General features: G+C 46.9%; 1 protein-coding gene across 2 annotated transcripts; it reads right to left on the minus strand.

Moving 5' to 3' along the window:
• Nucleotides 1-3881: 3881 nt before the first annotated feature.
• Nucleotides 3882-23260, minus strand: LOC306922048 (pre-B-cell leukemia transcription factor 1-like). 2 transcript variants are annotated; one of them, XM_079499427.1, is made up of 6 exons: nucleotides 23016-23260; nucleotides 17656-17846; nucleotides 16518-16653; nucleotides 15655-15811; nucleotides 4404-4488; nucleotides 3882-4013 (listed from the first exon to the last, which is right to left on the minus strand). In XM_079499427.1, the coding sequence occupies exons 1-5, from the start codon at nucleotides 23211-23213 to the stop codon at nucleotides 4445-4447; spliced, it is 726 nt and encodes a 241-aa protein (XP_079355553.1). In that variant the 5' UTR covers nucleotides 23214-23260; the 3' UTR covers nucleotides 3882-4013; nucleotides 4404-4444. The 2 variants fall into 2 exon arrangements, with proteins under 2 accessions (XP_079355553.1, XP_079355554.1); XM_079499428.1 differs by lacking the exon at nucleotides 4404-4488.
• Between the last annotated feature and the right edge of the window lie 1059 nt (nucleotides 23261-24319).

The following is a 24319-nucleotide window of genomic DNA, read 5'->3' on the forward strand; positions in this document are numbered from 1 at the left end:
ACACGGGCATCGATGGAGAGGACGTCCCACACCTATACCTATGTGGACATACTAAAGAAAGATGCTGGTGCAGAAAGCACAAATGAGCTGGCGGCAGGGAAACCGAATACCGAATATAGGAAACAGTTGGCCGAAAACCGAATGCCGAATATCAGAATGATTAACATTATATATTTTTTCCTACCATTGCTGTCATGGCCGTACCTTAAAGCTACCTGATTTATGGCAAAATAAATGGTTATGGCAAAACTTAACTTAAATAATAATCACTATTATGGGTCCATAAAACATTTATTCAGCTCTTTTGAATGCATTAATTGCATACACTATTCAGTGATATATTTTCTGCCTATTCGGGGGCCGAAACCGAATAGGCCGAAAATGCATTTTTATCCATTTTCTGACAAATATTTTCTGCGGCCGAATATTCGGTGCATCACTAAGCTGGCCAGATGTGCGGAGAACCGAGATGACTGGAGGGCTCGTCTGAGGAGGACGCAGAGAGAGTAGAGGCCACTAGAGGGGGCTCAAGTCCCATTTGTCCCAGTTGTCCAACATAGTTCAAGTGCAAGTTTGAGTGAGGAGTCTGCTATAAACACAACACGAGATATAGCTATAAACACAACATGAGATCACGACACTGGTATCTGTATTCGGTATCGGTATCGGCTAACACAGAAATTGAGGTATCGGGATCGGATCGGAAGCGAAAAAAAGTGTATTGGGACATCCCTACTATGAACATATAATGATATTTACAACCTCCAAATCCGATCGCTAACGAGAAAAAGGAAAATAAAAACAGGAAACCAAATGTTAAAGGACACAGATAACACCACAAGACAGGCCCTGGACTACAACCCACAGGGGAAGAGGAAACAGGGTAGGCCAAGAAACACCTGGAGACGTTCCACTCTCCAGGACCTAAAGGACATTGGAATGGGCTGGCAGGAAGCAAAAGCGCAGGCCCAGAAGAGAGTGAGATGGAGAGCTCTGGTGGACGCCCTATGCCCCTCGACGGGGTCAAGAGGATGGAGAGCTCTGGTGGACGCCCTATGCCCCTCGACGGGGTCAAGAGGAGAGCTCTGGTGGACGCCCTATGCCCCTCGACGGGGTCAAGAGGAGAGCTCTGGTGGACGCCCTATGCCCCTCGACGGGGTCAAGAGGAGAGCTCTGGTGGACGCCCTATGCCCCTCGACGGGGTCAAGAGGAGAGCTCTGGTGGACGCCCTATGCCCCTCGACGGGGTCAAGAGGATTAAGCCCTATGCCCCTCGACGGGGTCAAGAGGATTAAGCCCTATGCCCCTCGACGGGGTCAAGAGGATTAAGCCCTATGCCCCTCGACGGGGTCAAGAGGATTAAGAGCTCTGGTGGACGCCCTATGCCCCTCGACGGGGTCAAGAGGAGAGCTCTGGTGGACGCCCTATGCCCCTCGACGGGGTCAAGAGGAGAGCTCTGGTGGACGCCCTATGCCCCTCGACGGGGTCAAGAGGAGAGCTCTGGTGGACGCCCTATGCCCCTCGACGGGGTCAAGAGGAGAGCTCTGGTGGACGCCCTATGCCCCTCGACGGGGTCAAGAGGATTAAGCCCTATGCCCCTCGACGGGGTCAAGAGGATTAAGCCCTATGCCCCTCGACGGGGTCAAGAGGATTAAGCCCTATGCCCCTCGACGGGGTCAAGAGGATTAAGAGCTCTGGTGGACGCCCTATGCCCCTCGACGGGGTCAAGAGGAGAGCTCTGGTGGACGCCCTATGCCCCTCGACGGGGTCAAGAGGAGAGCTCTGGTGGACGCCCTATGCCCCTCGACGGGGTCAAGAGGAGAGCTCTGGTGGACGCCCTATGCCCCTCGACGGGGTCAAGAGGATTAAGAGCTCTGGTGGACGCCCTATGCCCCTCGACGGGGTCAAGAGGAGCTCTGGTGGACGCCCTATGCCCCTCGACGGGGTCAAGAGGAGCTCTGGTGGACGCCCTATGCCCCTCGACGGGGTCAAGAGGATTAAGAGCTCTGGTGGACGCCCTATGCCCCTCGACGGGGTCAAGAGGATTAAGGCCCTCTGGTGGACGCCCTATGCCCCTCGACGGGGTCAAGAGGATTAAGGCCCTCTGGTGGACGCCCTATGCCCCTCGACGGGGTCAAGAGGATTAAGGCCCTCTGGTGGACGCCCTATGCCCCTCGACGGGGTCAAGAGGATTAAGGCCCTCTGGTGGACGCCCTATGCCCCTCGACGGGGTCAAGAGGATTAAGAGCTCTGGTGGACGCCCTATGCCCCTCGACGGGGTCAAGAGGATTAAGTCAAGTCTACTATGAACATATAATGATATTTACAACCTCCAAATCCGATCGCTAACGAGAAAAAGGAAAATAAAAACAGGAAACCAAATGTTAATAACTGACATAATGTGTTTATTCATTTTTGGTTATTTTTCTGCCATTTAGAAGTGTTTCTGTTGTTGTACCTATACATCTTTCTCTGTAGCAACATTTTTAAAAAAGTCCAAGAAGAAGAAGAAGAAGAAAATAAAAAATTAAAATACAATCATTGCTAAACATCTAAAAAGGACTACATGCATGGAAGACATTAACACACTTCCTCTTTTTATTCTTTTCTTTTTTTTTTCTTTTTCCTTTAAACATTATTTCTGGCTCTTTCTCTGCGTTCTGTGAAACGAGACGATGGATCGTCCTCGGGGCTCCAGGCCACACTGGAACACTATTAGAAAGCTCTCTAACATCCGTGACTACATTTTATCCTTTTAAAAAAGAAAAGAAAAGAGAAAAGAAAAACAGAGTCAACAATTATAAAAAGAAAAATAAAGAAAGAGAAACCAGACAGTGGTGTGAGCTCCCATGTCCAGGCATGTCCAGGCATGGAACAGGCATGTCCATGTCCCATGTCCAGGCATGTCCAGGCATGGAACAGGCATGTCCATGTCCCATGTCCAGGCATGTCCAGGCATGGAACAGGCATGTCCATGTCCCATGTCCAGGCATGTCCAGGCATGGAACAGGCATGTCCATGTCCCATGTCCATGTCCCATGTCCAGGCATGGAACAGGCATGTCCATGTCCCATGTCCAGGCATGGAACAGGCATGTCCATGTCCCATGTCCAGGCATGTCCAGGCATGGAACAGGCATGTCCATGTCCCATGTCCAGGCATGGAACAGGCATGTCCATGTCCCATGTCCAGGCATGTCCAGGCATGGAACAGGCATGTCCATGTCCCATGTCCAGGCATGGAACAGGCATGTCCATGTCCCATGTCCAGGCATGGAACAGGCATGTCCATGTCCCATGTCCAGGCATGGAACAGGCATGTCCATGTCCCATGTCCAGGCATGGAACAGGGACATGTCTCCCATGTCCAGGCATGGAACAGAGAAACCAGAACATGGAACAGAGAAACCAGACAGTGGTGTGAGCTCCCATGTCCAGGCATGGAACAGGGACATGTCGGAACAGGGACATGGAACAGGGACATGTCTCCCATGTCCAGGAACAGGAACAGGGACGTGTCGAGACAAACCTGCACTCATACCTAGTTCTGCCCTCGGCGTCGCGGCGTGCAACGGAAACAAGTCAAAACCTACAATAAAAAAATCACATAGATTGGCTTATTTCCGGTGCACGAGCGACGCCGTGTGACACCAACCAACCAATCACCAAGCACGAGACAGGCTTTACGTGGCGGACAGGAGAACAAGAGAGACCCTTCGTTCTGTGGGGGGGGGGGGGGGGGGTCAGTATAAAAGTAAACGAGAACAAAAATAAAGGAGTTAAAATAAGGAGTGGGCCGATCGGTGGCTCAGTTTGAGGTATGACTACAGGGGGTAACAGCTGGGTGGGCGGCCGGGCGGGGGTCTTCTGGGGTTTGTGTTAGTCTGAGGTGGAGACCGGGGGAGGGGCTCAGTTGGAGGTGTCAGAGTGCACGCTGCCCCCCCCCCCCACCCCCCGGTGCCATGGGTGAGGTGGGGGGGGGGGGGTCAACATGGTCCTGCCAGCCCTCAGCAACCTAGGAGGAGACAGACAGACAGACAGACAGACAGACAGACAGACAGACAGACAGACAGACAGACAGACAGACAGACAGAGTTTGTTAAGTAATGCTCAAATAAATAAATAAATAAACAGACATTTCCCCCCCCAAAAAAAGGGAAACAGTTCATGAATTAAAAAGTAATGCAATGACTTCTTCCCCATACATTAATTTCATTTATTTCATGAAGAAATATAGAAAATAAATGTCTAAGGAATTCCATAAATTAAGAGTAGTACTAGGAGTGAAAATAGGCAATCTACAAGCTCACAACGCGATGAGCGTGTGCACGCGTGCGTGTGTGTGTTTGCGCGCGCGTGTGTGCGCGTGTATGTGCGCGTGTGTGTTGCCATAGCAACAACTCACATGGAGACGGACAGTGGGGGGAGGGGGGGGGGGATTCCTCCTCATAACCTCTCGTCAGGAGTGTAACACGGCGCTGGATATCCTCCTGCAGGGGGTGCAAGAACGCACGCATTATTACAACTATAATGTCCTCCTGCAGGGGGCGCCAAGGTACTGGGGCTCCTTGTGTGTGTGCTTTGCTTCCTTCAGGCCGTGTTGCCATGTCTGCTTATTATAAGCAACCTTTAACTTGTTTTTTCTGTAAAGTCACTTGTAAATAAATGATTGGTAGTTGGTTGATGTTTTTTTTGCGCTTGATTCTAAAGTGTACAGTAGTTGCTTATTTGGGCTTGCTTCCACATTTCTTCACATCAAGGAACCCCAGATTAATATGTAATTGTCCACAGACATCAATCTGAACATATTTTGTTGATTAAAATGTTTTAAAAATATTCAAAATATTTCGATTTATTCTCAATGTGTTTTTAAATAACGGATGTACAACCTCACAATGTGTCGCTGTGAGCTTGTAGATCAGCTATTTTCATTTGTGCTTCTTTTCATAGACCTGGCCACTTGTTTCTCTTGCAAAACTGGCAACACAGCAAGAGAAAGAGGAACTTATGCACACACAAACGCAATGCATATGGGCCGTGAGAAAAAGGTGAATAGACCAGTCTGCTGCTGCAGGGGCGGCGGTGGCTCAGGGGTAGAGTGGCCGGATGGCAACCGCAAGGTTCCCGGTTCAAATCCGGGCTCCCCCCAGAGTTAGTGTCGAGCAGTGTCCTTGAGCAAGACTCTGAACCCCTAATTGCTCCTGATGTGCAGGTTGGTGCCTTACATGGTATCCTCTGCCATCGGGGTGTGTGTGTGTGTGTGTGTGTGTGTGTGTGTGTGTGTGTGTGTGTGTGTGTGTGTGTGTGTGTGTGTGTGTTGCATGTATGTAAATGCACTAAAGGCGCTATATAAATTTACCATTTAGCAATAGAGCGCCAAAGTCTGCCGTAATTTCACATCCTACCCGCTTAGCATTCCTGAATTGACTTTATTTATTTTATGTATTATTTATCGCGTCAAATAAGAACTTTGTTCCAAAAATAAACAAATGAAAGCGGTGGTTTCACTCATATTGTTTATGAAGAATCAACTGACGGCGAGAAAAAAAGCTAAATGTTACCACCGCCGAATTACTGTAGTTACATTTCTCCAGAAACAGAAACATCAAATATGAGGGACAGACTCTCGTAAAAAACGATACAGAGTCACCTCCCCGACCATATCGCAGAGAGAGTTTGTTTGTTTTTGGACCACAAAGTTATTTTATTTTATGTTATTCTCAATAGAGAAATTGCTTATGAACTATGGTCAATGATGTCAACAGCATCTGGCCAGCTGGTGGTGCTTCTAGGAAGGAGTACTGTAGGTCCATCTGGCCAGCTGGTGGTGCTTCTAGGAAGGAGTACTGTAGGTCCATCTGGTGGTGCTTCTAGGAAGGAGTACTGTAGGTTCAGCTGGTGGTGCTTCTAGGAAGGAGTACTGTAGGTCCATCTGGCCAGCTGGTGGTGCTTCTAGGAAGGAGTACTGTAGGTCCATCTGGCCAGCTGGTGGTGCTTCTAGGAAGGAGTACTGTAGGTTAATCTGGCCAGCTGGTGGTGCTTCTAGGAAGGAGTACTGTAGGTCCATCTGGCCAGCTGGTGGTGCTTCTAGGAAGGAGTACTGTAGGTTAATCTGGCCAGCTGGTGGTGCTTCTAGGAAGGAGTACTGTAGGTCCATCTGGCCAGCTGGTGGTGCTTCTAGGAAGGAGTACTGTAGGTCAATCTGGCCAGCTGGTGGTGCTTCTAGGAAGGAGTACTGTAGGTCCATCTGGCCAGCTGGTGGTGCTTCTAGGAAGGAGTACTGTAGGTTAATCTGGCCAGCTGGTGGTGCTTCTAGGAAGGAGTACTGTAGGTTAATCTGGCCAGCTGGTGGTGCTTCTAGGAAGGAGTACTGTAGGTCCATCTGGCCAGCTGGTGGTGCTTCTAGGAAGGAGTACTGTAGGTCCATCTGGCCAGCTGGTGGTGCTTCTAGGAAGGAGTACTGTAGGTTAATCTGGCCAGCTGGTGGTGCTTCTAGGAAGGAGTACTGTAGGTTCATCTGGCCAGCTGGTGGTGCTTCTAGGAAGGAGTACTGTAGGTTAATCTGGCCAGCTGGTGGTGCTTCTAGGAAGGAGTACTGTAGGTCCATCTGGCCAGCTGGTGGTGCTTCTAGGAAGGAGTACTGTAGGTTCATCTGGCCAGCTGTTGGTGCTTCTAGGAAGGAGTACTGTAGGTTCATCTGGCCAGCTGGTGGTGCTTCTAGGAAGGAGTACTGTAGGTTCATCTGGCCAGCTGGTGGTGCTTCTAGGAAGGAGTACTGTAGGTTCATCTGGCCAGCTGGTGGTGCTTCTAGGAAGGAGTACTGTAGGTCCATCTGGCCAGCTGGTGGTGCTTCTAGGAAGGAGTACTGTAGGTTCAGCTGGTGGTGCTTCTAGGAAGGAGTACTGTAGGTTCAGCTGGTGGTGCTTCTAGGAAGGAGTACTGTAGGTTCATCTGGTGGTGCTTCTAGGAAGGAGTACTGTAGGTCCATCTGGTGGTGCTTCTAGGAAGGAGTACTGTAGGTTCATCTGGTGGTGCTTCTAGGAAGGAGTACTGTAGGTCCATCTGGTGGTGCTTCTAGGAAGGAGTACTGTAGGTTCATCTGGCCAGCTGGTGGTGCTTCTAGGAAGGAGTACTGTAGGTCCATCTGGCCAGCTGGTGGTGCTTCTAGGAAGGAGTACTGTAGGTTCAGCTGGTGGTGCTTCTAGGAAGGAGTACTGTAGGTTCATCTGGTGGTGCTTCTAGGAAGGAGTACTGTAGGTTCATCTGGTGGTGCTTCTAGGAAGGAGTACTGTAGGTCCATCTGGTGGTGCTTCTAGGAAGGAGTACTGTAGGTTCATCTGGTGGTGCTTCTAGGAAGGAGTACTGTAGGTCCATCTGGTGGTGCTTCTAGGAAGGAGTACTGTAGGTTCATCTGGCCAGCTGGTGGTGCTTCTAGGAAGGAGTACTGTAGGTCCATCTGGTGGTGCTTCTAGGAAGGAGTACTGTAGGTTCATCTGGTGGTGCTTCTAGGAAGGAGTACTGTAGGTTCATCTGGCCAGCTGGTGGTGCTTCTAGGAAGGAGTACTGTAGGTCCATCTGGTGGTGCTTCTAGGAAGGAGTACTGTAGGTTCATCTGGTGGTGCTTCTAGGAAGGAGTACTGTAGGTCCATCTGGTGGTGCTTCTAGGAAGGAGTACTGTAGGTCCATCTGGTGGTGCTTCTAGGAAGGAGTACTGTAGGTCCATCTGGTGGTGCTTCTAGGAAGGAGTACTGTAGGTCCATCTGGTGGTGCTTCTAGGAAGGAGTACTGTAGGTCCATCTGGTGGTGCTTCTAGGAAGGAGTACTGTAGGTCCATCTGGTGGTGCTTCTAGGAAGGAGTACTGTAGGTCCATCTGGTGGTGCTTCTAGGAAGGAGTACTGTAGGTTCATCTGGTGGTGCTTCTAGGAAGGAGTACTGTAGGTCCATCTGGCCAGCTGGTGGTGCTTCTAGGAAGGAGTACTGTAGGTTCATCTGGCCAGCTGGTGGTGCTTCTAGGAAGGAGTACTGTAGGTTCATCTGGTGGTGCTTCTAGGAAGGAGTACTGTAGGTCCATCTGGCCAGCTGGTGGTGCTTCTAGGAAGGAGTACTGTAGGTTCATCTGGCCAGCTGGTGGTGCTTCTAGGAAGGAGTACTGTAGGTCCATCTGGTGGTGCTTCTAGGAAGGAGTACTGTAGGTCCATCTGGTGGTGCTTCTAGGAAGGAGTACTGTAGGTTCATCTGGTGGTGCTTCTAGGAAGGAGTACTGTAGGTCCATCTGGCCAGCTGGTGGTGCTTCTAGGAAGGAGTACTGTAGGTTCATCTGGCCAGCTGGTGGTGCTTCTAGGAAGGAGTACTGTAGGTTCATCTGGTGGTGCTTCTAGGAAGGAGTACTGTAGGTCCATCTGGTGGTGCTTCTAGGAAGGAGTACTGTAGGTCCATCTGGTGGTGCTTCTAGGAAGGAGTACTGTAGGTCCATCTGGTGGTGCTTCTAGGAAGGAGTACTGTAGGTCCATCTGGTGGTGCTTCTAGGAAGGAGTACTGTAGGTCCATCTGGTGGTGCTTCTAGGAAGGAGTACTGTAGGTTCATCTGGTGGTGCTTCTAGGAAGGAGTACTGTAGGTTCATCTGGTGGTGCTTCTAGGAAGGAGTACTGTAGGTTCATCTGGTGGTGCTTCTAGGAAGGAGTACTGTAGGTTCATCTGGTGGTGCTTCTAGGAAGGAGTACTGTAGGTTCATCTGGTGGTGCTTCTAGGAAGGAGTACTGTAGGTCCATCTGGTGGTGCTTCTAGGAAGGAGTACTGTAGGTTCATCTGGTGGTGCTTCTAGGAAGGAGTACTGTAGGTCCATCTGGTGGTGCTTCTAGGAAGGAGTACTGTAGGTTCATCTGGTGGTGCTTCTAGGAAGGAGTACTGTAGGTCCATCTGGTGGTGCTTCTAGGAAGGAGTACTGTAGGTTCAGCTGGTGGTGCTTCTAGGAAGGAGTACTGTAGGTCCATCTGGTGGTGCTTCTAGGAAGGAGTACTGTAGGTTCATCTGGTGGTGCTTCTAGGAAGGAGTACTGTAGGTTCAGCTGGTGGTGCTTCTAGGAAGGAGTACTGTAGGTTCATCTGGTGGTGCTTCTAGGAAGGAGTACTGTAGGTTCATCTGGTGGTGCTTCTAGGAAGGAGTACTGTAGGTCCATCTGGTGGTGCTTCTAGGAAGGAGTACTGTAGGTTCATCTGGTGGTGCTTCTAGGAAGGAGTACTGTAGGTTCATCTGGTGGTGCTTCTAGGAAGGAGTACTGTAGGTTCATCTGGCCAGCTGGTGGTGCTTCTAGGAAGGAGTACTGTAGGTCCATCTGGTGGTGCTTCTAGGAAGGAGTACTGTAGGTCCATCTGGTGGTGCTTCTAGGAAGGAGTACTGTAGGTCCATCTGGTGGTGCTTCTAGGAAGGAGTACTGTAGGTCCATCTGGTGGTGCTTCTAGGAAGGAGTACTGTAGGTTCATCTGGTGGTGCTTCTAGGAAGGAGTACTGTAGGTCCATCTGGTGGTGCTTCTAGGAAGGAGTACTGTAGGTCCATCTGGTGGTGCTTCTAGGAAGGAGTACTGTAGGTTCATCTGGTGGTGCTTCTAGGAAGGAGTACTGTAGGTTCATCTGGTGGTGCTTCTAGGAAGGAGTACTGTAGGTCCATCTGGTGGTGCTTCTAGGAAGGAGTACTGTAGGTCCATCTGGTGGTGCTTCTAGGAAGGAGTACTGTAGGTTCATCTGGTGGTGCTTCTAGGAAGGAGTACTGTAGGTTCATCTGGTGGTGCTTCTAGGAAGGAGTACTGTAGGTTCATCTGGTGGTGCTTCTAGGAAGGAGTACTGTAGGTTCATCTGGTGGTGCTTCTAGGAAGGAGTACTGTAGGTTCATCTGGTGGTGCTTCTAGGAAGGAGTACTGTAGGTTCATCTGGTGGTGCTTCTAGGAAGGAGTACTGTAGGTTCATCTGGTGGTGCTTCTAGGAAGGAGTACTGTAGGTTCATCTGGTGGTGCTTCTAGGAAGGAGTACTGTAGGTCCATCTGGTGGTGCTTCTAGGAAGGAGTACTGTAGGTTCATCTGGTGGTGCTTCTAGGAAGGAGTACTGTAGGTCCATCTGGTGGTGCTTCTAGGAAGGAGTACTGTAGGTTCATCTGGTGGTGCTTCTAGGAAGGAGTACTGTAGGTCCATCTGGTGGTGCTTCTAGGAAGGAGTACTGTAGGTTCAGCTGGTGGTGCTTCTAGGAAGGAGTACTGTAGGTCCATCTGGTGGTGCTTCTAGGAAGGAGTACTGTAGGTTCATCTGGTGGTGCTTCTAGGAAGGAGTACTGTAGGTTCAGCTGGTGGTGCTTCTAGGAAGGAGTACTGTAGGTTCATCTGGTGGTGCTTCTAGGAAGGAGTACTGTAGGTTCATCTGGTGGTGCTTCTAGGAAGGAGTACTGTAGGTCCATCTGGTGGTGCTTCTAGGAAGGAGTACTGTAGGTTCATCTGGTGGTGCTTCTAGGAAGGAGTACTGTAGGTTCATCTGGTGGTGCTTCTAGGAAGGAGTACTGTAGGTTCATCTGGCCAGCTGGTGGTGCTTCTAGGAAGGAGTACTGTAGGTCCATCTGGTGGTGCTTCTAGGAAGGAGTACTGTAGGTCCATCTGGTGGTGCTTCTAGGAAGGAGTACTGTAGGTCCATCTGGTGGTGCTTCTAGGAAGGAGTACTGTAGGTCCATCTGGTGGTGCTTCTAGGAAGGAGTACTGTAGGTTCATCTGGTGGTGCTTCTAGGAAGGAGTACTGTAGGTCCATCTGGTGGTGCTTCTAGGAAGGAGTACTGTAGGTCCATCTGGTGGTGCTTCTAGGAAGGAGTACTGTAGGTTCATCTGGTGGTGCTTCTAGGAAGGAGTACTGTAGGTTCATCTGGTGGTGCTTCTAGGAAGGAGTACTGTAGGTCCATCTGGTGGTGCTTCTAGGAAGGAGTACTGTAGGTCCATCTGGTGGTGCTTCTAGGAAGGAGTACTGTAGGTTCATCTGGTGGTGCTTCTAGGAAGGAGTACTGTAGGTCCATCTGGTGGTGCTTCTAGGAAGGAGTACTGTAGGTTCATCTGGTGGTGCTTCTAGGAAGGAGTACTGTAGGTCCATCTGGTGGTGCTTCTAGGAAGGAGTACTGTAGGTTCATCTGGTGGTGCTTCTAGGAAGGAGTACTGTAGGTTCATCTGGTGGTGCTTCTAGGAAGGAGTACTGTAGGTTCATCTGGTGGTGCTTCTAGGAAGGAGTACTGTAGGTTCATCTGGTGGTGCTTCTAGGAAGGAGTACTGTAGGTCCATCTGGTGGTGCTTCTAGGAAGGAGTACTGTAGGTTCATCTGGTGGTGCTTCTAGGAAGGAGTACTGTAGGTTCATCTGGTGGTGCTTCTAGGAAGGAGTACTGTAGGTTCATCTGGTGGTGCTTCTAGGAAGGAGTACTGTAGGTTCATCTGGTGGTGCTTCTAGGAAGGGGAACTGTAGGTTCAAAGCAAATCTTTTGCCAAGATTATTTCCATATGATAACTATCTAGCTATTACTGGTAGCTAGCAAACCTATTTTACTATTAAAGAGATAGCTGTAGGGGGGGGGGGGGGGGGGGATCATTATATTTCATTATATTCATTATTTAAATGGCTAGTCTACTATCCATTTAAAGTAATAAGAACCTCAAACTATGACGTACAAGTCGTACAACTTCATCTCCAAATGAGGCCACTAGAATGCCCAGGAGGGAGATTTTGGAGACATTCTGTACAGTATAGAATGTCACCCACAGATCAACTGTACACGCCAAACCAACTGCTCAACTCTCACTCTCGCTAATCTGTGAGAATTGGACCAACAGGCAGGGCTGGGAACGGTTGGACCAACAGGCAGGGCTGGGAACGGTTGGACCAACAGGCAGGGCTGGGAACGGTTGGACCAACAGGCAGGGCTGGGAACGGTTGCTTTTAGTGCAGAACAGACTGTTCTCCCCAAGCCGAGTGTCCTCGACTAATGGAAACCATGCATCCGTCACTTAACCCATTCTGGACTGAGGTCGATTAAAAAAAAGGCTTCTAAATCCTGATTTTTTTCTGAAAAACCCATGTTTCTATGTCAGTGGTGCTCAACCTTTTTCATGTCAAGGACCCCCAGAATTATCTCTATTGGGCCACGGACCCCCATCTCAAAATATGTAGTTCCAGGGACCCCCCAGAAGCAAATATTTTAGTTAAAAATGTTCGCTCTGAAATATATATTCAATGATTTGCGGCACATTTTAACGATTTTTCAAAAATAGCAGACCTACAAGCTCATAGCGCGGCACTCGGTGCCGCGCTATGAGCTTGTAGATCTGCTATTTTTCAATAGCTAAATTATAACATAATGTTTAAAACACCAAAAGGGGTTAACCCATTTAGACCTGAGAACAGATTCTACAAATGTCTTCTAAGTCATGACAATCTGAAAATATGTTGTTCCAGGGACCCCCTCAGAAACAAAGATTTGAGTTAAAAACGTTTGCTGTGAAAGAATATATATTCAAAGATTTGCGCCACATTTGCACGATTTTTCAAAAATAGCAGATCGAGTGCCGCGCTACGAGCTTGTAGATCTGCTATTTTTCAATAGCTAAAGTGTAGCATAATGCTTAAAACTGTCACCAAAAGCGGGTTCCCGCCCAGAATGGGTTAAGCAAAGTACACACTTTGGAATTCTGTAGGAACATGGAACCTCCACAGCATTAGGTGAGTAGTTAATTTTATCTGTGGTAAATGGTGCATTTATATAGCGCTTTTATTTAAGGCGCTTTACATAGATTGTGCATTACATTCACCCATTCACACACACATTCACACAACTTTACATAGATTGTGCATTACATTCACCCATTCACACACACATTCACACACCTTTACATAGATTGTGCATTACATTCACCCATTCACACACACATTCACACACCTTTACATAGATTGTGCATTACATTCACCCATTCACACACACATTCACACACCTTTACATAGATTGTGCATTACATTCACCCATTCACACACACATTCACACACCTTTACATAGATTGTGCATTACATTCACCCACACATTCATACACCGATGGCAGCGGAAATCATGCAAGGCACCAACCTGCACATCAGGAGCAATTAGGGGTTCAGTGTTTTGCTCAAGGACACTTTGACACTAACTCTGGGGCAGAGCCATCTAATAGAAGAGTTACGATATTGAGGGGGCGGAAACCGAGCACTCGAGCGCTGTTCATGCAGCCTGAAGAGTGACAAGCTGGAGTTGGAAATACATGGTTTTCAACGAGGGCGGCGCAAAGAAGAGCTATTTTAAGCATGTGTGCAACATGACTGTTTTAAAGTAGTGTACAGTAACAACTAAAGTCTCTTTAATGTTTATGTTGTACTATTACAACCTCTCATGCTGGCTAAAGTAATGTCGTGGTAGAGTAGCTTTGGGCTTATCGAGTACCCGTTATCAATAAGCTTTGGGCTTATTGAGTACCCGTTATCAATAAGCTTTGGGCTTATTGAGTACCCGTTATCAATAAGCTTTGGGCTTATTGAGTACCCGTTATCAATAAGCTTTGGGCTTATCGAGTACCCGTTATCAATAAGCTTTGGGCTTATCGAGTACCCGTTATCAATAAGCTTTGGGCTTATCCAGAATGAGACTATAGGACAGAATGAGACTATAGGACAGAATGAGACTATAGGACATAATGAGACTATAGGACAGAATGAGACTATAGGACAGAATGAGACTATAGGACAGAATGAGACTATAGGACAGAATGAGACTATAGGACATAATGAGACTATAGGACAGAATGAGACTATAGGACAGAATGAGACTATAGGACATAATGAGACTATAGGACATAATGAGACTATAGGACAGAATGAGACTATAGGACATAATGAGACTATAGGACATAATGAGACTATAGGACATAATGAGACTATAGGACACTGCCAAAGGCATATCCAGAACTGCCAGCCAGCATACTAGTGCTGTGGGAACCAACACACATGGGCATCGATCACCAGGACGTCCCACGAGGACGTCCCACGAGGACGTCCCACCAGGACGTCCCACCAGGACGTCCCACGAGGACGTCCCACGAGGACGTCCCACGAGGACGTCCCACGAGGACGTCCCACCAGGACGTCCCACGAGGACGTCCCACCAGGACGTCCCACGAGGACGTCCCACCAGGACGTCCCACGAGGACGTCCCACGAGGACGTCCCACGCTAACATACGTGGATGTACTCCAGAACGATGCAGGAGCGCAAAGCACCAACGATCTGGACGGAGAACCAGGATGACTGGAAGCAACGATGGAGGGCTCGTCTGAGGACGACCTACAGTAGAGAGTCTGTCGGTACGTTTCTCGCTTTCTGTGGGCGCGTGCGTGCGTGCGTGCGTGCGTGCGTGCGTGTGTGTGACATCCCAATAAAAACCTGGCTTAAAATACTGGACTCTGTGATAGAACCAATTTCCCTCTATGGTTGTGAGATCTGGGGACCATTAGCAAACCATGACCTTGAAAAATGGGATAAACACCAAACCGAGACCCTACACACAGAATTCTGCAAATCCATTCTCCGTACCCAGCGAAAAACACCAAATAATGCATGCCAATTAGGACGATACCATAATCAAAATAAAAAAGAGAGCACTTAAATTCTACAACTACCTAAAAGAAAGCGACCTAGATGCACTCCATAAACAAGGCACTCACACACAGCGAAACTCTAGAGAGATGCCCCCTCAGCCAGCTGGCCCTGGAACTCCGGGCACAAACACAAATAGAGCCACGATAGAAAACCCATTGGACTAAACCAAATTATAAAACAGCAAAAGGAAAACTACCTGACACATTGGAAAGAAGCAACACAAAAGCAGAGTAAACTAGAATGCTATCTGGCCCTAAACAGAGAATACGCAGTGGCAGAATACCTGAGCACCGTGACCGACCCAAAACAAAGAAAAATCCTAACTAGGTACAGACTCAGTGAGCACAGTCTTGCGATCGAGAAAGGCCGTCATAGGCAGACCTGTATCCCGAGAGAAGACAGACTATGCACCCACTGCACACAAAATGAAGTGGAAACCGAGCTACACTTCCTAACCATCTGTCCATTGTACCAAGACATCAGAGACACATACTTCCCACAGATTACAACCACACACGGAGATTTTGAAAACATGACCAATGACAAAAAACTCCCATATCTGCTGGGCGAAGTACAACAATGTGCAAACACAGCAGCAAGATTCGTGAGTTGCTGTGATAGGAGAAGGATATCAAACGGAACACAACCACCCTAAAGACTAATCATTGTGTATATTCCTGCACTATACCTGCATCCAGTGATCTTGGTACAATATAGAAATTGATCTATTGAAGATTCTGACGTTCAAATGTACATATTTTTTGTTTTGATTGTATTGTTGTATTGTTGTATTGTGCTTTCTGCTTTGGCAATGTAAACGTATGTTTTCTCATGCCAATAAAGCCCTTTGAATTGAATTGTGTGTGTGTGTGTGTGTGTGTGTGTGTGTGCGCGTGTGTACGTGTGTGTGTGTGTGTGTGTGTGTGACTGTGTGTGTGTGACTGTGTGTGTGTGTGTGTGTGTGTGTACCTGAGTTTGGCGTGGCGGGGGAGTTGGCCTGGCTGGCCTGTGAGGACACGCTGGCTGCATCCACAGCGGTCTTCATGGCGTACAGGTTCGCCTCTTCCTGGAACTTCCCAATGTTCTTCTTATACCGAATCCTCTTGTTACCAAACCAGTTGGACACCTTGGGGGGAGGGGAGGGGGGGACAGTAAGAAACACTGTTGATTTAATTTCATTTTAGTCATACTTTAGTCACCTGAAATTATTTTGTGTTAATCTGGTTTTAGTGGACTAATGTATGATTTTAGTCGACTGAATCTACAGTTGATTTCGTCGACATAAATGCATTTAGGCGGAGCCTTGATGTCGTCATAATGGATGGTTTTACACTTGTTTGCATGGGGAAAATAGCTTGTAGATCTGCTATTTTCAAACCAAACATGAAATGACTTGTCTTTTAGTTCTACTGGATCTCTTCTCCACTAGTCCCTCCCTGACATTTAGTTCTACTGGATCTCTTCTCCACTAGTCCCTCCCTGACATTTAGTTCTACTGGATCTCTTCTCCACTAGTCCCTCCCTGACATTTAGTTCTACTGGATCTCTTCTCCACTAGTCCCTCCCTGACATTTAGTTCTACTGGATCTCTTCTCCACTAGTCCCTCCCTGACATTTAGTTCTACTGGATCTCTTCTCCACTAGTCCCTCCCTCACATTTAGTTCTACTGGATCTCTTCTCCACTAGTCCCTCCCTAACATTTAGTTCTACTGGATCTCTTCTCCACTAGTCCCTCCTTAACATTTAGTTCTACTGGATCTCTTCTCCACTAGTCCCTCCCTAACATTTAGTTAGTCCCCCCCCAGAAGCAAAGATTTGATCTAGTCCTGACCTGAGACACAGTGATGGAACACTTCTTGGCCAGCTCCTCCTTGGCCTCCTCGCTCGGGTAGGGGTTGGCCAGGTGCGAGTAGAAGTACTCGTTTAGCACCTCCGTCGCCTGCTTGTTGAAGTTCCGACGCTTCCGCCTGGTGGCAGGGGAGAGACATTACATCACAGTTAGTCAGGTTGTCACAATTATTACATTATGATCGCAATTATTTTTGTCATAATTGTCATCCATGTTGCAAGATGTTTTAAAACACTGAAATAGCACATCTACAAGTCACTTTGTGGCACGTTCTAAGCTTTTAGATCGGTGCTATTTTTGTGTATACAATTATTAAATATGTCAGTAATTTCTTAGTATATTATAAGTTATTGATCATATCTAACCTGGGCAATTGTTTGATTATAAAATTCGTATTCATATGTTGTCCAATGTTCAACGCCAAAAACACAATTAATCATCAACTTAAAGGTGTAGTCATGACAGCCCTGCCCTAGTCTTAAAGGTGTAGTCATGACGGCCCTACCCTAGTCTTAAAGGTGTAGTCATGACAGCCCTGCACTAGTCTTAAAGGTGTAGTCATGACAGCCCTGCCCTAGTCTTAAAGGTGTAGTCATGACAGCCCTGCACTAGTCTTAAAGGTGTAGTCATGACAGCCCTGCCCTAGTCTTAAAGGTGTAGTCATGACAGCCCTGCCCTAGTCTTAAAGGTGTAGTCATGACAGCCCTACACTAGTCTTAAAGGTGTAGTCATGACAGCCCTGCCCTAGTCTTAAAGGTGTAGTCATGACAGCCCTACACTAGTCTTAAAGGTGTAGTCATGACAGCCCTGCCCTAGTCTTAAAGGTGTAGTCATGACAGCCCTGCCCTAGTGTTAAAGGTGTAGTCATGACAGCCCTGCCCTAGTCTTAAAGGTGAAGAATATAATTATATTCAAAGATTTGCGCCACATTTTCACGATTCTTTGAAAATAGCAGACCTAAAAGAAAGAAAGAAAGAAAGAAAGAAAGAAAACAAAATGAAGTGAGAGAAAATGGAACATGTTGTAAAATGAAATGAAATTGCCTGTAAATGATTCTATAATGGCAATAAACAAGTTCAAAAAGAAAGAAAGAAAGAAAGAGACAAAGCCAGAAACGGACCTGGCGTCCAGGAAGCGTGAGCGCAGGATCATGACGGCTTCGCAGGTGCTCTGCTTCAGCTGCATCTGGATGGTGCTGAACTTGCGGTGGATGATCCCCACCATGCGCTCGATCTCCTTGGGGGAGATGGGCCGCGTGCGGGACTGCTCCCTGAGCAGGTTCATCACATGGTTGGTGAACTCACTGCAAGCCTGGAGGAGGGGAGGTTAGGGGAGGGGAGGGGAGGGGAGAGGAGAGGAGAGGAGAGGAGAGGAGTTGATTTTAGTGTCGACTGTAAAAACATTTCACCCTTTTTGCAAAAGAATACATGGTAACGGAGATTAGCTGGTAACACACGGACGGACGGAGTGTAAAATATACTCTCTCCACATGCCTTCAAAACATACTCTCTCTCCACATGCCTTCAAAACATACTCTCTCTCCACATGCCTTCAAAACATACTCTCTCTCCCCATGCCTTCAAAACATACTCTCTCTCCACATGCCTTCAAAACATACTCTCTCTCCCCGTGCCTTCAAAACATACTCTCTCTCTCCATGCCTTCAAAACATACTCTCTCTCCCCATGCCTTCAAAACATACTCTCTCTCCACATGCCTTCAAAACATACTCTCTCTCCCCGTGCCTTCAAAACATACTCTCTCACCATGCCTTCAAAACATACTCTCTCTCTCCATGCCTTCAAAACATACTCTCTCTCTCCATGCCTTCAAAACATACTCTCTCTCCCCATGCCTTCAAAACATACTCTCTCTCCCCATGCCTTCAAAACATACTCTCTCCCCATGCCTTCAAAACATACTCTCTCTCTCCATGCCTTCAAAACATACTCTCTATCCATGCCTTCAAAACATACTCTCTCTCCCCATGCCTTCAAAACATACTCTCTCTCCCCATGCCTTCAAAACATACTCTCTCTCCCCATGCCTTCAAAACATACTCTCTCTCTCCATGCCTTCAAAACATACTCTCTCTCCCCATGCCTTCAAAACATACTCTCTCTCTCCATGCCTTCAAAACATACTCTCTCTCTCCATGCCTTCAAAACATACTCTCTCTCCCCATGCCTTCAAAACATACTCTCTCTCTCCATGCCTTCAAAACATACTCTCTCTCTCCATGCCTTCAAAACATACTCTCTCTCCCCATGCCTTCAAAACATACTCTCTCTCTCCATGCCTTCAAAACATACTCTCTCTCTCCATGCCTTCAAAACATACTCTCTCTCTCCATGCCTTCAAAACATACTCTCTCTCTCCATGCCTTCAAAACATACTCTCTCTCCCCATGCCTTCAAAACATACTCTCTCCCCATGCCTTCAAAACATACTCTCTCCCCATGCCTTCAAAACATACTCTCTCCCCATGCCTTCGGCCTGGTGGAGACAACAATGAGCTGTGACAGACAGCACATGGTGTTGCGATAAAAGCCAGTGGAATACAACCACCCTAACTAAGGACTGCTATCCTTACCGAGTAGACCACTAAACAGAGCTACTACCGTTAAACAGAGCTACTACCGTTAAACAGAGCTACTACCGTTAAACAGACCTACTACCGTTAAACAGAGCTACTACCGTTAAACAGAGCTACTACCGTTAAACAGACCTACTACCGTTAAACAGAGCTACTACCGTTAAACAGAGCTACTACCGTTAAACAGACCTACTACCGTTAAACAGAGCTACTACCGTTAAACAGAGCTACTACCGTTAAACAGAGCTACTACCGTTAAACAGAGCTACTACCGTTAAACAGACCTACTACCGTTAAACAGAGCTACTACCGTTAAACAGAGCTACTACCGTTAAACAGATCTACTACCGTTAAACAGAGCTACTACCGTTAAACAGACCTACTACCGTTAAACAGAGCTACTACCGTTAAACAGAGCTACTACCGTTAAACAGATCTACTACCGTTAAACAGAGCTACTACCGTTAAACAGAGCTACTACCGTTAAACAGAGCTACTACCGTTAAACAGACCTACTACCGTTAAACAGAGCTACTACCGTTAAACAGAGCTACTACCGTTAAACAGACCTACTACCGTTAAACAGACCTACTACCGTTAAACAGAGCTACTACCGTTAAACAGACCTACTACCGTTAAACAGACCTACTACCGTTAAACAGAGCTACTACCGTTAAACAGACCTACTACCGTTAAACAGAGCTACTACCGTTAAACAGAGCTACTACCGTTAAACAGACCTACTACCGTTAAACAGAGCTACTACCGTTAAACAGAGCTACTACCGTTAAACAGAGCTACTACCGTTAAACAGACCTACTACCGTTAAACAGACCTACTACCGTTAAACAGACCTACTACCGTTAAACAGAGCTACTACCGTTAAACAGACCTACTACCGTTAAACAGAGCTACTACCGTTAAACAGAGCTACTACCGTTAAACAGAGCTACTACCGTTAAACAGACCTACTACCGTTAAACAGACCTACTACCGTTAAACAGACCTACTACCGTTAAACAGACCTACTACCACAGAGCTACTACCGTTAAACAGAGCTACTACCGTTAAACAGAGCTACTACCGTTAAACAGAGCTACTACCGTTAAACAGAGCTACTACCGTTAAACAGAGCTGACCTACTACCGTTAAACAGAGCTACTACCGTTAAACAGAGCTAGACCTACTACCGTTAAACAGAGCTACTACCGTTAAACAGAGCTACTACCGTTAAACAGACCTACTACCGTTAAACAGACCTACTACCGTTAAACAGAGCTACTACCGTTAAACAGAGCTACTACCGTTAAACAGACCTACTACCGTTAAACAGACCTACTACCGTTAAACAGACCTACTACCGTTAAACAGACCTACTACCGTTAAACAGAGCTACTACCGTTAAACAGAGCTACTACCGTTAAACAGACCTACTACCGTTAAACAGACCTACTACCGTTAAACAGAGCTAGACCTACTACCGTTAAACAGACCTACTACCGTTAAACAGACCTACTACCGTTAAACAGAGCTAGACCTACTACCGTTAAACAGACCTACTACCGTTAAACAGAGCTACTACCGTTAAACAGACCTACTACCGTTAAACAGACCTACTACCGTTAAACAGAGCTACTACCGTTAAACAGAGCTACTACCGTTAAACAGACCTACTACCGTTAAACAGAGCTACTACCGTTAAACAGAGCTACTACCGTTAAACAGACCTACTACCGTTAAACAGACCTACTACCGTTAAACAGACCTACTACCGTTAAACAGAGCTACTACCGTTAAACAGACCTACTACCGTTAAACAGAGCTACTACCGTTAAACAGACCTACTACCGTTAAACAGAGCTACTACCGTTAAACAGAGCTACTACCGTTAAACAGAGCTACTACCGTTAAACAGAGCTACTACCGTTAAACAGACCTACTACCGTTAAACAGAGCTACTACCGTTAAACAGACCTACTACCGTTAAACAGAGCTACTACCGTTAAACAGACCTACTACCGTTAAACAGACCTACTACCGTTAAACAGACCTACTACCGTTAAACAGAGCTACTACCGTTAAACAGAGCTACTACCGTTAAACAGAGCTAAAGTGACTGCAAATAATTGCTGCTATTCATTTAACCATTTAGACCTGAGAACAGATTCTACAAATCATGAAAGTTTTCCAAAAAAATAAAGAAAACTATGTTTCTATGTCAGTGGTGCTCAATCTATTTCATGTCAAGGAGCCCCAAAATTATATCTAATTGGCCGACCCCCATCTGAAAATATGTCCCCCCCCCCCCCCACCAGAAGCAAAGATTTGAGTTAAAAACGTTCGCTCTGAAAGAATATATATTCAAAGGTTTGCGCCACATTTTCACGATTTTTCAAAAATGGCAGACCTACAAGCTCTTAGCGCGGCACTCGGTGAGAAGTGGTCACGTGACTGGGCTGCGCCATGACACTTTCACGGACACTTTCATGGGAGCCAAACTCACACCGGAAGTGCAATGAATACATGGCAGTTCATAACAAACATTATTTATGAACAATTGAGACCTTTGTCATATAAATCCGTTCAGGAATATAAAAGAAGACATAATTATCACAGGTTGTTTTCTAATCACTTACTTTTCCATGTGCACAACAGAGTGCACAGTATATCATTTTATCTGAGGATCTAAACATGAGCTGGTCACTGAGCTCTCGTTGACTCCAGTGTATTTTATATATAAATAGAGCTGGTCACTGAGCTCTCGTTGACTCCAGTGTATTTTATATATAAATAGAGCTGGTCACCGAGCTCTCGTTGACTCCAGTGTATTTTATATATAAATAGAGCTGGTCACTGAGCTCTCGTTGACTCCAGTGTATTTTATATATAAATAGAGCTGGTCACTGAGCTCTCATTGACTCCAGTGTATTTTATATATAAATAGAGCTGGTCACTGAGCTCTCGTTGACTCCAGTGTATTTTATATATAAATAGAGCTGGTCACTGAGCTCTCATTGACTCCAGTGTATTTTATATATAAATAGAGCTGGTCGCTGAGCTGTCATTGACTCCAATGTATTTTATATATAAATAGAGCTGGTCACTGAGCTCTCATTGACTCCAGTGTATTTTATATATAAATAGAGCTGGTCACTGAGCTCTCATTGACTCCAGTGTATTTTATATATAAATAGAGCTGGTCACTGAGCTCTCATTGACGCCAGTGTATTTTATATATAAATAGAGCTGGTCACTGAGCTCTCATTGACTCCAATGTATGTTATATATAAATAGAGCTGGTCACTGAGCTCTCATTGACTCCAATGTATTTTATATGTAAATAGAGCTGGTCGCTGAGCTCTCATTGACTCCAATGTATTTTATATATAAATAGAGCTGGTCACTGAGCTCTCATTGACTCCAATGTATTTTATATATAAATAGAGCTGGTCACTGAGCTGTCATTGACTCCAATGTATTGTATATATAAATAGAGCTGGTCACTGAGCTGTCATTGACTCCAATGTATTTTATATATAAATAGAGCTGGTCACTGAGCTCTCATTGACTCCAGTGTATTTTATATATAAATAGAGCTGGTCACTGAGCTCTCATTGACTCCAGTGTATTTTATATATAAATAGAGCTGGTCACTGAGCTCTCATTGACGCCAGTGTATTTTATATATAAATAGAGCTGGTCACTGAGCTCTCATTGACTCCAGTGCATTCTGCCAAACTTCCGGGTAGTTTGGCTCCCATGAAAGTGTCATGGCGCAGCCCAGTCACATGACCACTTCTCTTCCTTCTCAAAGCTTCCTTGGGTATGGTGCGGTGCGGTGCGGTGCGGTGCGGTGCGGTGCGGTACTCCATCCATGACGGTACCTGTTCGTATTTCTCCAGCTCTGCGTGGAAGATCCCTCGTATCTGCGTCAGCTTGGCTCTGTAGTCCGAGTGCTCGATGCTGCCGTCCTGGTTGGGCGAGCCGCCGGCCGCCGCCGCCACGGCCGCCGCCGCCGCCGAGGCCGCGCCCTTCTCGGGGCCGGACACGCCCTCCGCCAGCAGCATGTTGTCTAGACGCATGATCTGGGGGTCCGGGGGGTCCTCGTCCTGGATGCCACGGATGCTCAGGACTGAGGAGGAGGAGGGGGGGGGGGGGGGAAGCAGGTTGTTATTGTTAGACCTGTCACAATTATTATTGCACCATAATCATCTTAAATCGCAATCCTTTGAGATAATCACCGATATACTTTTTTGCATAGTCGTTTACACGTTTACATGGGGGTCCCAGAGATAGAAATGCTATTTAATGGGGATCCGTATAGACTAATGCATGTCAAACTGTGGGGTTTTGAAATTAAACGGGTTGAGAATCACTGCTAGAGCGGTATAAATCTTCTCTTATGGGGGTCCCTGGTATATCTCTTCAAATGGGGGTCCGCAGAGCTAATTGGTGTCAATTTGGGGGTCCTTGACATGAAAGAGTTTGGGAACAACTGCTTCGGGCTTATATAGAACGATGAGGTTTTGACCGCCAGTGATTCAGGTAAATACCAGGATATACAAAACACACAACATGGAACTACCAGGGGTTCAAACACACAACATGGAACTACCAGAGGTTCAAACACACTAGCCTGGTTAATAAACCAGACCGAATCAGCCGTTGGCAAAAAAAAGTTGCCTACCAGCGGATTACGGTCTGGCGAGGCTCAGTAGCACGCCTCTTTCTTACAGCAGAGAACAGGTCGGACCAATCGGGACACGGTATGCAATATAGGCGGGCTTTGGTACAGTGACGTTCAATGCTTGAGACCTTTGACTGACAGTAGCTCTGACCAATTGCGTCAAAGAGAAAATGTTCCCCGGGAAATGAAATCCAAGTGGAGCCAGCCCAGACTGATATACCGCGACAGTGTTGTGTGATATTAGTCTGGCTTATTAGCCAGGCTACAAACACACAACATGGAACTACCAGAGGCTCAAACACACAACATGGAACTACGTCTAGTCAATCGTAGTATGAGAGAGAGAGAGAGAGAGAGAGAGAGAGAGAGAGAGAGAGAGAGAGAGAGAGAGAGAGAGAGAGAGAAGAGAAGAGAAGAGAAGAGAAGAGAAGAGAGAGAGAGAGAGAGAGAGAGAGAGAGAGAGAGAGAGAGAGAGAGAAGAGAAGAGAGAGAGAGAGAGAG

Source organism: Electrona antarctica (assembly GCF_951216825.1).
Source record: "Electrona antarctica genome assembly, chromosome: 4".
NCBI classification, from domain to species: domain Eukaryota; kingdom Metazoa; phylum Chordata; class Actinopteri; order Myctophiformes; family Myctophidae; genus Electrona; species Electrona antarctica.